At 42.9% G+C, this 12,587-nt stretch overlaps 4 protein-coding genes across 4 annotated transcripts; 2 read left to right on the plus strand and 2 right to left on the minus strand.

The window, feature by feature from the left end:
- The first annotated feature begins 76 nt into the window (after positions 1 to 76).
- Positions 77 to 2,379, plus strand: LOC6649117 (pyruvate dehydrogenase [acetyl-transferring]-phosphatase 1, mitochondrial). Its single transcript, XM_002071002.4, has 5 exons — positions 77 to 248; positions 319 to 433; positions 512 to 1,022; positions 1,093 to 1,660; positions 1,725 to 2,379. The coding sequence occupies exons 2-5, from the start codon at positions 320 to 322 to the stop codon at positions 1,978 to 1,980; spliced, it is 1,449 nt and encodes a 482-aa protein (XP_002071038.1). The 5' UTR covers positions 77 to 248; position 319; the 3' UTR covers positions 1,981 to 2,379.
- Positions 2,380 to 2,516: 137 nt separating this feature from the next.
- Positions 2,517 to 4,962, minus strand: LOC6649118 (pescadillo homolog). Its single transcript, XM_002071003.4, has 5 exons — positions 4,815 to 4,962; positions 4,519 to 4,752; positions 3,350 to 4,448; positions 3,020 to 3,282; positions 2,517 to 2,952 (listed from the first exon to the last, which is right to left on the minus strand). Exons 1-5 carry the CDS (start codon positions 4,830 to 4,832, stop codon positions 2,662 to 2,664), a joined length of 1,905 nt encoding a protein of 634 aa, XP_002071039.1. The 5' UTR covers positions 4,833 to 4,962; the 3' UTR covers positions 2,517 to 2,661.
- A 281-nt stretch (positions 4,963 to 5,243) lies between these two features.
- LOC6649119 lies at positions 5,244 to 8,227 on the minus strand. Its single transcript, XM_023179153.2, has 2 exons — positions 7,997 to 8,227; positions 5,244 to 7,920 (listed from the first exon to the last, which is right to left on the minus strand). The coding sequence occupies exons 1-2, from the start codon at positions 8,172 to 8,174 to the stop codon at positions 6,254 to 6,256; spliced, it is 1,845 nt and encodes a 614-aa protein (XP_023034921.1). The 5' UTR covers positions 8,175 to 8,227; the 3' UTR covers positions 5,244 to 6,253.
- A 380-nt stretch (positions 8,228 to 8,607) lies between these two features.
- Positions 8,608 to 12,305, plus strand: LOC6648734 (protein HIRA homolog). Its single transcript, XM_023179146.2, has 4 exons — positions 8,608 to 8,782; positions 8,894 to 10,926; positions 10,981 to 11,547; positions 11,616 to 12,305. The coding sequence occupies exons 1-4, from the start codon at positions 8,746 to 8,748 to the stop codon at positions 12,075 to 12,077; spliced, it is 3,099 nt and encodes a 1,032-aa protein (XP_023034914.1). The 5' UTR covers positions 8,608 to 8,745; the 3' UTR covers positions 12,078 to 12,305.
- Positions 12,306 to 12,587: the final 282 nt, after the last annotated feature.

The raw sequence follows: 12,587 nt of genomic DNA on the forward strand, positions 1-12,587 counted from the left end.
AATTTCCATTTTAATGGCTGGGCACACTGTCAGCCTGTCCAGCTGTTTTTTAACCAAATAGTTTTAATTTTATTTTGACATTTTTTTCATAGGCAAAAAAAAAAAAAATTTATCTAATGACAGGAGTTTATTCAACATAGTACAAATGTTTACACAGCCTTTGACAACAACGACGACAACATCAAAAATTGTGCTCTCCAAATTTAATTGGAAAATCAAAATTAACCAAATCGAAAACCAACGCGAAGGTTATAACGAACAAAATTCTAATTTGCATTAACCGTTAATTGAAGTAAACAAAAAATTTGGATTTTTTAGAATGTGGAAATTCTTGATAAACGACGCTGTGGCCTATGTGCGCGGCAATGTAAGGGATTTCAGCTTGAATGCCCTGCGACTGCTACCCCAGTTACCGCAACTAAGTCCCTATGATGTGAGTCGGTGAAATCGCATAACAATTACATACATATAAGGAAGTCTTCCTCATCTACATAAATATATCCTGTTTCAGGTGAACTTGGTGCTGCGAGAGAATGAGTTTGTCTACAACTTTCCATTAGAGGGCGTAATACGCAGCTATGAGACAAATCAATTGGGCTCGAATTCCCCATGCGAAGACTCCCGCACTGAGGCCAGTCTCCTATATCGCCCCAATGGCTTCGTATGTGGCATTTTCGATGGACATGGTGGTGCGGCCTGTGGCCAAGTTGTATCCAAACGACTGCTACGCTATATATCAGCAGCCACCCTGCCACGGCAAGTACTGCGCGAGCAAATGGAACAGCCGGGCGGTTGCACTAGTCAATCTTTTCTCAAATGTCACAACGATAATGTGGACTTTGTCAATGAAATAAAGCCCATCTATGAGCATAGTTTTCAGAAATATATTAAAGAGTTGATCGAAATGCCAGAACGGGATGTGGCCAGTGAATTAAAAGATGCATTTCTCAAATTGGATGAGAGTCTATCGAATGAAGCCTTAACCTCCAATGATCCACGCACTATGAACGTTGCTCTATCTGGTGAGTAGATAATAGATTCAGAGTCCTATTACATTATTATTATTCCAGCATCTTTTCTTTCGGATTCCAGGTGCTGTGGCTTGTCTAGTTCATTTAGAGGGTCTGCAACTTCATGTGGCCAGTACGGGGGATTGTGGTGCTGTTTTGGGTACGCTCGATCCAAAGACCAATCAATGGATACCCAAAAAATTGAATCAGGAGCACAATGTTGATAATATGCAAGAAGTGAAACGCATTTTGTCCGAACATCCCAAAGGGGAACGCGATACAGTGATACGAAATGGTCGCCTTCTTAGCCAACTGGCGCCCCTTCGGGCGTTCGGGGACTTCCGCTATAAATGGTCACTGGACATTATGAAAAAGCAAGTTTTACCTTTAGTTGGAGATCACGGTATGCCGCCACACTATTATACCCCACCCTATCTGACCGCCCAGCCAGAGGTGCAGCATCATGAGCTAAGTGTGGGTGATAAGTTTCTAGTCATAGCCAGTGATGGACTCTGGGATTTTCTAAGTCCCAGCGATGTGGTCAGTCTGGTGGGTGAGCACATCAACTCGAAAAAGATTTTGGAACCGATGCGTATACCTGAGGGCGATATCACATTGAATCAAATCTCCGAACAATTGGCCGAGAGGAAGTAAGATCAATGAGTTCAATTTCATTCAAACACATAATATTTACAAATTTATCTCAATTCTTAGAGCTGGTCTAACTCGCAAGCCTGTGGATCAAAATGCTGCTACGCATCTAATACGCCACGCCCTGGGTGCTACAGACTATGGAATTGAACACTCCAAGATCTCGTATTATTTGACTCTGCCCAAGGATGTGGTGCGTCTATATCGTGATGATATCACCATTACCGTCATCTACTTTAATTCGGAGCACATTGCCGAATTAAGGAACGAGTACCACCCCCCCACGCTAAGTGAACCAGACAGTCCATTGGCTGCGTGATGCCTTGATCGATTTATCTTATCCTCCATCCTTTCAAGACTTTTCTTGCATGCATGTGCATCCTATGTGTATGTGTGTGCGTGCGTGCGTATGTGTATGTACAGATCCATTTTTATATTTTATAAAAATCTGTATTTATTTTGCATTATGTGAATTGGATCAACATCAGCTAAGCAAAACAAAAAACTCTAGGCAATAAGTGTTTCCGTTTAAGTTACGTTTGTAAATTTTTATCATGCCGAATTGTTAATGCTATATCCGTTGCCCAATTATAGAAAAAAACAAAATACAAAACAAATGTTAAACTGGTGGACTTGACGAAGCCCCACAATTAGCACCGGCTAAATTTAAAAAAAAATATATATATATACTAAAAATAAAGAGACCTCAAATACTAAATGCCAAAAATGTGTCAGAGCTTAGAGATTTAAGTTAGGGCCAAGTAATGGACCACATTTTAAAACTAATAGCCCTTAAGTGGTTTTGTAAGCATCCCTTAATCTAGACATCTTGGACATTTTATATATTTAATTAAGTACGGTGCAAAATTGTTTAGTTACATTTTATTTTTCTGTTGGATTCATATTCCGTTCTATGCTTTTTAGTTTTATTTGGATAGGAGGAGGGTTTGAGGGGAGGAGGAAATACTTAAGCTAAATCAAGACACAAGTTTAGATTAAATTAAGCCATCTTTAAGGCTTTGGCAGCAGCTTCAGCAGCCGCCTTTTTTGCCTCCCGTTTGGCTGTTTTCTTTGCTTCCTTTGCATCGGCGTCGATGTTGCGACGCTTTTTGCGTAGTAACCATTCCTCCTTTTCTTTTGTTTGCTTCTCCCGTATCAATTTGCGGAAGAGATTCCGGTGACGCGGCTTAACCATGCGAGCCTGCAGACGATGCTCATCCACTTCGGCTTTACGAATTTGTCGTTTATTAACCTTATGCACCTTGCCCGACTCGACTTTCATTTTTTGTTTCTAAATTCAAAAAGATAATTTGTTGATAAGCATAATATGTAAAGTGAAATGTAGCTAGAATACAAACCTCTTCCAGTAAGCGCTTGGTTTTGTCATCCAACTGCTCGACGTCCTCCTCCTCCTCTTCTTCTTCATCCTCTTCGTCGTCATCATCAACAGAATCTTCTTCATCTTCGTTGACGCCATCAGTACCGCCATATTTTTTATATTCTGCTGTCTCCTGTTGGTAGGCACGCTGCAATTGAGCATCCAACAACTGCTGTTCAATCTCTTCCTCCTCCTGGTTATCCGCCTCAGCATCTGAATCATCATCATCATCATCACTTTGCACTGAATAGAAGAAAGAGAGAAAGAGTTCAAACAATAATTCTAATACCTTGATTATACACATACGTACCATGAGTTTCAATCAGAGAGGGATCGTGCAGAGCCTTTTCTTCGGGTGGTATATACGTCTCTCGTTTGGAGTCCACAAATGGTGATAAATGTGGCGGCAGTTGCTCACCCATAAAATATTTATTTGTGGGCAACAATTGACGCTGATTGATGCAATCAAATACCCATTGCGGCTGGATATAATCCCGCGAAATATATTGTGTCGATAGACTGGGTCTGTCCACAATTTGATGGGTGATTGTCTCATCGCTCTCGTCAAAGGTGGCACCAGCAAAGACGGAAGCATCCCACGAGACTTTACCTCCAAATGAGCGTATAAGAATGATTAAGGGTTCACGGGGAACTTCCCGATTGATGAAGAACTTCAGACCCTTAAAAAGTGTGCGTAAACGAGCCACCTCCTGAGCTTCCTGTTTCATTTTGATGATTCGCTTAGAATCACCATCCTGTTCAAGTAATTCCATATCAATATCCAACTCCTCCTCATCTTCCATCAATTTGTCGGTGCGCAGAAGTTCAAAATTCAAAGCAGCTATGCGATCAGATACAAAGCTAGACTCATCTTGCAGGGTCTCTGAGTTATCTTGTAGCACACTGCTTGGGAATTGTGGTGGATAGGCCAAATTGAGGCCATGGAACAAACGGAAATTGACAAAACCCAACATAATAGTATAGAACTCAACGAAAATGGACATGACCTTAAAGTCGACATCCTGGCGGGATTGCGGCTTAAATGGATAATAATGTGGCACTATCCAGGTAACTTTCTGGCCCTTGATCTCAGCCTGGAAATAGTAGCCCTTGATCGAAATGAAAACCTTTCTCAGTGACTTCGAGGCGATGACATAGTGAAGAAACTCTATGGTCAAACGACGACAGAGAGCCGATTGTTCGCGTGGAATCAAATGCAAAGATGGAAAAGTGCTGAACAAAAACAGCAAGGTCAGACAATCATCCAGATCCTTTAGAGCATCAATGAATGTGGGATAACGCTCCTTAACTATGTGATCCAGTTTAATTTCAGGGAATAATGCAAGGCGTCGCTTTAGATTGCGGAAATCCTTGATAGCCCGATCGCGTCCACTTTTCTTGGCAAAGATCTGTACGGAATTGGAGGGTTAGCACTAAATGTATCTCTCATGAGCATAAGCATAATCCTTTCTGTCTCACCTTATAGTCACGCAGAGTCCACACAATGGATTCGTGCAGCAAGAAACGTATGTCCTTGGCATGGTAAAGGATTTTAATTTCCGAGGAGCCTTTCTGTGCACGACGCCTATGCTTAGGCTCACGGGGATACACTCCCTTTAAAATGCACAGGCGACGGAAATCATTGAGCGACAACTGAAGGCGACGCAAGGCAGCACGACGGCTGATATACTGAGTGGCCTCACCTGACTCGTACTGTGGATGATTGATTAGAGAATCTGTGTGATATTTTTTAGTTTTAAATTCGTGTCACCCACCTTCTTAGGACGTCTCATTGTGTTGGAAGGTAGTCTGTGTCTAGGTCAGAGTCTCCTTCTTGAGGTATATATTGTTTTGCGTGTTTAAATTTTAAAAACACGCCGCAGATCAAAACACACGTTTTTTCTGCAGGGTTGCCAGAAGCAAAGGAATGCATAATGTGGCAGCGCAATTCCATTAATAGTGAGACCATGGCTTAAGCCAATAAATATACTAAATAAATACTAGATACTTTTTAATTGAAATCTAACCGTTGATTTTATTTTTAAATTATTAATTGATTTTTATAAACCGGGTTTAATACTCGTAAAATTAATTTGTAGTCATGTTTATATGTTTTCTATTAATTTTATTCAACATTTGTTTACTGATTACTACCAGGGCGAATGGAATTTGGAAATTATATTTCGTTGATTTTTCTTTTTGAATTTTTCTTCGAGAATCGATTAAATTTATTTTTACAATTAAAATTCATATTACAATTCGGGGAAACCATAAGCAATATATGGTTAATATATGTAATTATATATATTTATATATTCTATATATGAAAAAGTGTCATACATAATGGTTAAGGTAATGCAGCGATTGGATTGGTTTTAAGCTTAGATCAACATAACTAATCCCAAGCCATTTGTGTCTGTGTGGGGATTTATTGGCAATTTATATTTAATAATATATACGGTGTTGTTCCTCTCATTCCAACTCGTAATTCTGCCACTTGGAAAATTTGAGATTTGCAGTACTAATTAATATTTTATGTCTAGCTTCCAATTTTCCCATTGCCAAAAGGATATATGTATGCATTTATGACCAGGGAATTATTATATACTGAATGGATTCACATATAAGATTAAATTGGGTATCATACAAATCGAACCATTAGATCAAATAGCTCTAAAATTAAGTTAACTGAAGCCAAACATTCTAGTTAATAAATTTAGTTTTCTCTAGACTTTATCAATATCAGATAGCTATAACATATAACTTTCTTTAGAGAGTTTTTAAGTAAAAAAAAAATACGTTAATAATTACGGTGTAAAATTTTCTAGAAATGTTGTCAAGCTAAGCGATCCACAGATTAGACTCGTGTCTCCCTCAAAATGTATCTACTGTCCAATTTTATTGCAGTTGGATGACTATTTCCATTCAGTAGGAATGATCGAATGGTCACAATGCAAACACATACACGGGTAGAAACTACGGCACAGCCGAAATTAGCCACATCCTCGGATTTTACAATAACACACATCATACTATATCTATATATATATATAGATATATATATATATACATAAATGAATGTGTGTATTCTGTATATGGTTCGGCCGACTTACGAATCGTAATATGGGAACAACTTCGATATAAAAAATTCTAAGCCTATACACTGACAGAAAAAAAAAGAGCAAAACAACTACAACTAATCGTCGTCGGGCAACTAATCCTTGGCATCCTGATCGGCAGCCTCTTGCCTACTTACGCAATTCAAGAACTCCATTTGAATGTGCGTGATTTGGGTCTTGCTGAAGCATTGCATTTTCTTTTTGAGGAAATCGAAAAACAAATCGAGTTCGTCTCGTTTGGACAATGCCAAAGCCTGGGCCATCTGTTGATGTTGATGCTGCTGGTGCTGATGAAGATGTTGCTGCTGGTGCTGCGAATGATGATGCGGATGATCATCATCCTTGAGCGAACTGCTAACGGTTAAGGGTGTACCGGTTCCACTGCTTCCACCACCACCACCGCCGCCTCCTCCAGCACTACTGCCACAGCTAAGCGAGGGCAATTGGAGTATAGTCGCTGTGGGTGTGGTAAAGGATGTGGTATTGCACAATGCAGCTGCTGCCGCTGGCGTTGTTGTCACCGTGGCTGCATTTAGCGATATGGCCGGCGTGCTGGAAATGGTTACACTGGTGCTTGTCGCCTCGGTGACATCCACCAGGGCAATATGCTGCGTTCCAGTGACCACCGAGGAGGAGGAGGAGGAAGAATTGTTACCGGATGCTCCCGTTGAGGCTCCAGCATTGGCAGTGGTTGTGGTCGTGACCAATGTGAGATTCTTAAGCTTGCCATCGGCCACTGCAGTGCCACCAGCCAGGACACTGTTTGTGGCTGCTCCTGCATATCCGACATGATGCTTCACAGCCACCGTTTGCGTTTCAATGTCCGAGATGCAAAAATCGTGGGTATCAATATAATGGAAGCCCTTGGAATCGGCCACATCACTGCCATCGCCATCGACGCCATCGCTCACACTCACTCCGCCCATCTCACAGTCCACATGCGCCCCGCTTGCCTCCTCATACAGACAGACCTCTTCGTAGTCCACCTCTGCTACAGCGCCCCCATCCTCGTCCAGTTCATGCTTAACAATATCCACCACCTGATGACCACCATCGTCGTCATCCACATCATCCACGTCGTCGTCGACGACATCATCATCATCGCCGTGGACTATATGGGATAGCTCAATGCTCGAGATGCTGCCATCGTGCTGCGTCTGATGATGATGATGGTGATGATGTGGCTGATGGGGATGATGCTGGTGGGTGTGATGATGATGCTGTTGCTGCTGATGCTGGTGATGATGATGATGATGGTGATGATGATGCTCATCCGCTACACTCTCCTCGTAGGCGCTTAATATGAAAGTCTCCGCCTCATCGCTAACTAATGTGATTTGAGAGGTGCCATGATGCGAAGAGAGGCCATCATCATCAACTACCTCGTCCTTATCATCGGCTGTGGCCTGCTCCTCTTCCTCCTCCTCTTCTTCATATCCCTGTTCATCCTCATCCTCGTCGTTCTTCTCCTGATCCTGCTGCTGTTGTTGCTGATATTGTTGCTGATGCTGTTTCAATTGCAGCATCGTTCCAATAGGAGCCGGATGTCCAACACTGCTGGCCAGTGTTTCATAGCTGCTTGACTGTGTTCGATGGGATTTCAATTTGGGCTGATACACCGTCGATAGAAATTCCAGTTCCTTGGCATACCGCCATTTGGACAAGCGTCCCTCAATGCATTTGGGTGTCCGCAGGCGATACTGATGGTAGGTGTCCCTTAGATTCTTCCATTTACGTCTCACCTCTTGCACTGTATATTTATCTAAAAGAAAAAAAAAAGCCGAAAGGGCAATTCATCAGCACATTCCGTCTCAAAATCTCTTTTAACCACTACTCACTGCCAATTTGCTGGGCCACGTCCTGCCACCCACTCAATATGTCGGATCTTCGTCGCTGGTTTGGTTGCAATTTGTAATTATACAATGTGGGATTTTGTCGCACCAAATTGATGAGTGTCAATATGTCATCCGTTGGCGCATTATCCTTATGATAGCGCTTCCGCTCCGGTGTGGACATGATGTTATTGTTGTTGGTTTTACCTCCTCCTCTCTCACTCTCTGACACACACACACACACACACACTAACACTACTCACAAAAACACTCACACGCACACACACACACACACACCCGCACGCACGCAACGAGTTGTCCAATTGTAGTTACTGTTGCTGCTACCGTTTGTTTATGAGGCACTCTTCTTGACTTTTGGAAGCATCTACATATGCCGGGCCCTACCAATATCAATTAGTTTGGCCAATAATTTATATGATCATTGAACGCTTTTCAGCTTGGCGCTTTAAAAAGTAAAAATGCATTTGCACAATTTTCCATATCAATTACTATGGTCTAGAGTTGTCACTAGGTTGAAATGTTGAATTTGCGTCGCTAGAGGGCGCTGGTCAGTCGCGGCTCGCACCGGCGGCGCTATCGAACCTCCTCGACCAGTGTGAGAAAGTGGCGAAAATACACAACACTGATGGATCTCCCAGCTCTACTAAAAAGCCAAGAGTTATAATCACATTGCTTGGAATAAGTTAATAATTTAGCTATTAGCCTTACCACTCGAGGGGATTACAACAGTATCCATGAGACTTCTCAAACCGGGCTGGGTCCATCATGACGGTTAGTATCAACAGTGTGCGTGCGTGGACTGTTGCGCCGGTACCGGCGCGCCACTTTCAATCAGTGTCAACAAAAATCTAAAATCTAATATTATCGTTTTCATATATATAGACAAACCTATCTTTTCGGTGGATATCCATCAGGATTGCACAAAGTTTGCAACAGGTGGTCAGGGTAATGATTCCGGACGTGTGGTCATATGGAACCTTAAGCCGGTGCTATCGGAGAAGGATGAGAATGATGCATCTGTGCCAAAGATGCTATGCCAGATGGACCAGCATTTGGCCTGTGTCAATTGTGTGCGCTGGTCGCAAAATGGACTACTCCTCGCCTCTGGATCGGATGATAAGCTTATCATGATTTGGCGCAAATCCCAAGGATCAAGTGGTGTCTTTGGTACCGGCGGCATGCAAAAGAATCACGAGTCATGGAAGTGCTGTCACACGCTGCGCGGCCATGCTGGCGATGTACTTGACTTGGCCTGGTCACCCAACGATATATATTTAGCCAGCTGTAGCATAGACAACACGGTTATCATATGGGATGCTCGATCATTCCCGATGATGGTCACAGTGCTCAGAGGTCACACCGGCTTGGTTAAGGGGGTAACATGGGATCCGGTGGGGCGTTACTTGGCCTCACAGTCGGACGATCGCAGTGTCAAGATCTGGAGTACAGTGGACTGGACCTGCTCCAACACCGTCACCGAACCGTTTGAAGAGTGTGGCGGTACTACACATATATTGCGACTCTCCTGGTCACCAGATGGCCAGTATTTGGTGTCTGCCCATGCCATGAATGGCGGTGGACCCACAGCCCAGATAATCGAGCGCGAGGGCTGGAAGTGTGATAAAGATTTCGTTGGCCACCGCAAGGCGGTAACATGTGTGCGCTTCCACAATTCCATATTGAAGAGAGCCGCTTCTGCTGCGTCCGGATCAGATGCTGGCGGCAGTGGCAAGCCAACACAATACTGTTGCCTTGCTGTGGGTTCCAGAGATCGTTCGCTATCCGTTTGGCTGACAGCATTACAGCGACCCATGATTGTGATCCATGAGCTGTTCAATGATAGCATTCTGGATCTCTCCTGGGGACCCAAGGAAAGATTGCTAATGGCCTGCAGTGGAGATGGGAGCATTGCTTGCCTACAATTTGCTGATGATGAGCTGGGAACTTCGCTGTCCGAAGACGATAAAAATGGCATATTTCAGCGTTTGTATGGTAAATCCATTGGCAATGGATTAGGTATCCCCGAAAGTGGCTTTAATATTCTAGTCGAGAATCCCGAACTAGCGGGCCAAGCTCTTGCCGGTAAAGCTGGTGGAACAAGTAAAATAGCTCCGCCCATGCTAATGCCAGAGCTCGAGGGGAGTGTTCCGTTTGCTAGGCCAAGCTTAGACCGTCTCTCGTCCGCATCTCAAGCGCCAATTCAGCAAAAACCCATTAGCAAGCAAACAGAGACTCGAACCAAGGATGGCAAACGGAGAATAACGCCGATGTTTATACCGTTAAATGAGCAAGATGATTTCTATCAAACGACCACCAGCGCTGCCGTTGCCAGTAGCTCAATTTTAACCTCCTCCTCCGTGTCCGCCACTGCGAGTAAATCATCCGAAGATGTTGCAACTTCTGCACCAGTATCCGATGACGCGAAGCTCTCCAAGAATGTTGATTATCGCTTCGATCCACGCCTTAAAATGGTAGCACCTGGTCTACGCCGTCAACCCATTCCCTTTGACATTGCCGAGCTAGAAGGCTTCCCTCGTGCGTTGGACTTAAACCAAAATGTTCCACCTGCCGCTAAAGATGGTGAACAGGCTAGTAGCCTGGCACCCAAACTAAATATAACGCCAACTAGTAAATGTGAGTTTGTCAAACAGACATTTCAACATCGCATTCATGTGTCGAATGGACACCTGAAAACATCGCAGGGCATGTTGGCAAAGGTAACGGCCGGCTCCATCGACCCAATAGGCATATTGTGGGAATTCTATGTGGGCTCACCTGTGGTCAATGTGAATCTATGTAAGAAATATTGTATGCTTTGCTCCCTAGATGGCAGTATGCGTTTGCTGTCCATCCAAACCGGCTCTCCAGTATTTCCAGCCATATCTCTATCCAGTTCTGCCATCCATTGCGCCTTTGTAAGTACCAATAGCCTAATAACCTAACCAATAACTAACTAATCCATCTTATAGAGTCCTGATAATGAACTCGTCGGTGTTTTGACCGAATGCGGCATCCTGCGAATATGGAATATTGTTAAACGAAACGTTCACATGGCTGCCAGTTGCCAGGAGCTGCTGGATAAGCACGGCACGGCTGTTAATTTCATGATAACTGATCAGGGGATGCCATTAATTGGTTTTCCCAATTGCAATTCGTATTCGTATTCAGTGAATTTGCAATCTTGGCTAGTATTGGCCACTAGAGATCCCATCATGTATACTGGCATTCGCGGCACACTACCTCGTCAAATGGATGGGGTCAATCAGAAATTTCCATTGCTCAGCATGCAGGCCAATAGTCAGAATTATTATAGTCTAAGGAGTTCCCAGGAAACGAATACGGAAAGTTGGCAACAACCGGCCAAATTTATATTTATCGAAAATCAAATTAAACTTTGTGAAGCCTTGGAATCGCTTGATGAATTCAAGCATTGGCACATGATGATGGTCTTTCAATTGGCCGCATATGGCAGTGAGCATCGTTTGAGATTGTTTCTGGATGATTTACTCAACAATCCGGAACCGGGTATTCCACAGGTGAGATTTCTTGATCCTAGACTTACTCTTGCTGTCATTTACTCACTTTTATCCACATCTAATTGCAGTTTGTGCCCAAAACTGAACTGATGCAGTGCGTCTTGGACACTTTAAAACCGCATGTTCAATGGCAAAGACTTTATGCCGAATATGTTGAAGTTTTCAAATTCTGTCGTAGTCAGCGAAATGAAGATATCTTTGCAACACCCGCCCAACCAGCACACACTCCAGCGCCTGCAGCAGCAGCAGCAACAGAAACAGCAACGCCGCAATCCCCGCCAACAACTGCTGGGTCATCTGACCCGTCAGATAAGCACAGCATGGATATTGCTGCTGCCAGTGCCTGTATTGAGCAATTGTTTACAAATCCTTCATTTAGAACTGAAATTGCAGAGTCGATGTCATCGGAGTCATCAAACACGGCAGCGGCATCCACCTCGGCATCAACAAAAGCAGCGGCATCCACCTCGTCATCAACAAAATCAGCGGCAACGCCGGTAACGGGGACGTCGGAAACGGAAAAATCTTGAACTAACTCAAATCGGATAGTCTGGACTGAATACACTCATTCACACACACCACCACCACCATCATCATCCACCAACATTATTAATTCATTGGCTTACAAAGCTAGAAAACGAAACAAAAACATTTTTGTTTTAATTTCATTGTATCGATACACAACAAGTTGTCCTTTACTTTTTGTCAATATATTTTTAAGAAGAAAAAAAAAAAGCAAAACAAAACGAAGATATTGGAATCACAAAAAAATTAGAAAAACAAAAAATGCTTTTATATCTTATTTTTTAAATCTCCTGCCCTTTAGAAAGATTTTAAAAGCGAATCCCATTCAGAGTGAACTTCACTGTGAGCCAGGGAAACCCTTGGACCTTTGAGAGTCGTCTCTTTGTCTGTATGGCGAATGCAATTAGACAAAGATTTAAAATACAAATTGTATATTTTGTACTAAAAATGTTCTCATTTAATAATATTACCAATATATATATATATATAATAATTGAATTACATTAATTTGTATT

Source organism: Drosophila willistoni (assembly GCF_018902025.1).
Source record: "Drosophila willistoni isolate 14030-0811.24 chromosome XL unlocalized genomic scaffold, UCI_dwil_1.1 Seg141, whole genome shotgun sequence".
NCBI classification, from domain to species: domain Eukaryota; kingdom Metazoa; phylum Arthropoda; class Insecta; order Diptera; family Drosophilidae; genus Drosophila; species Drosophila willistoni.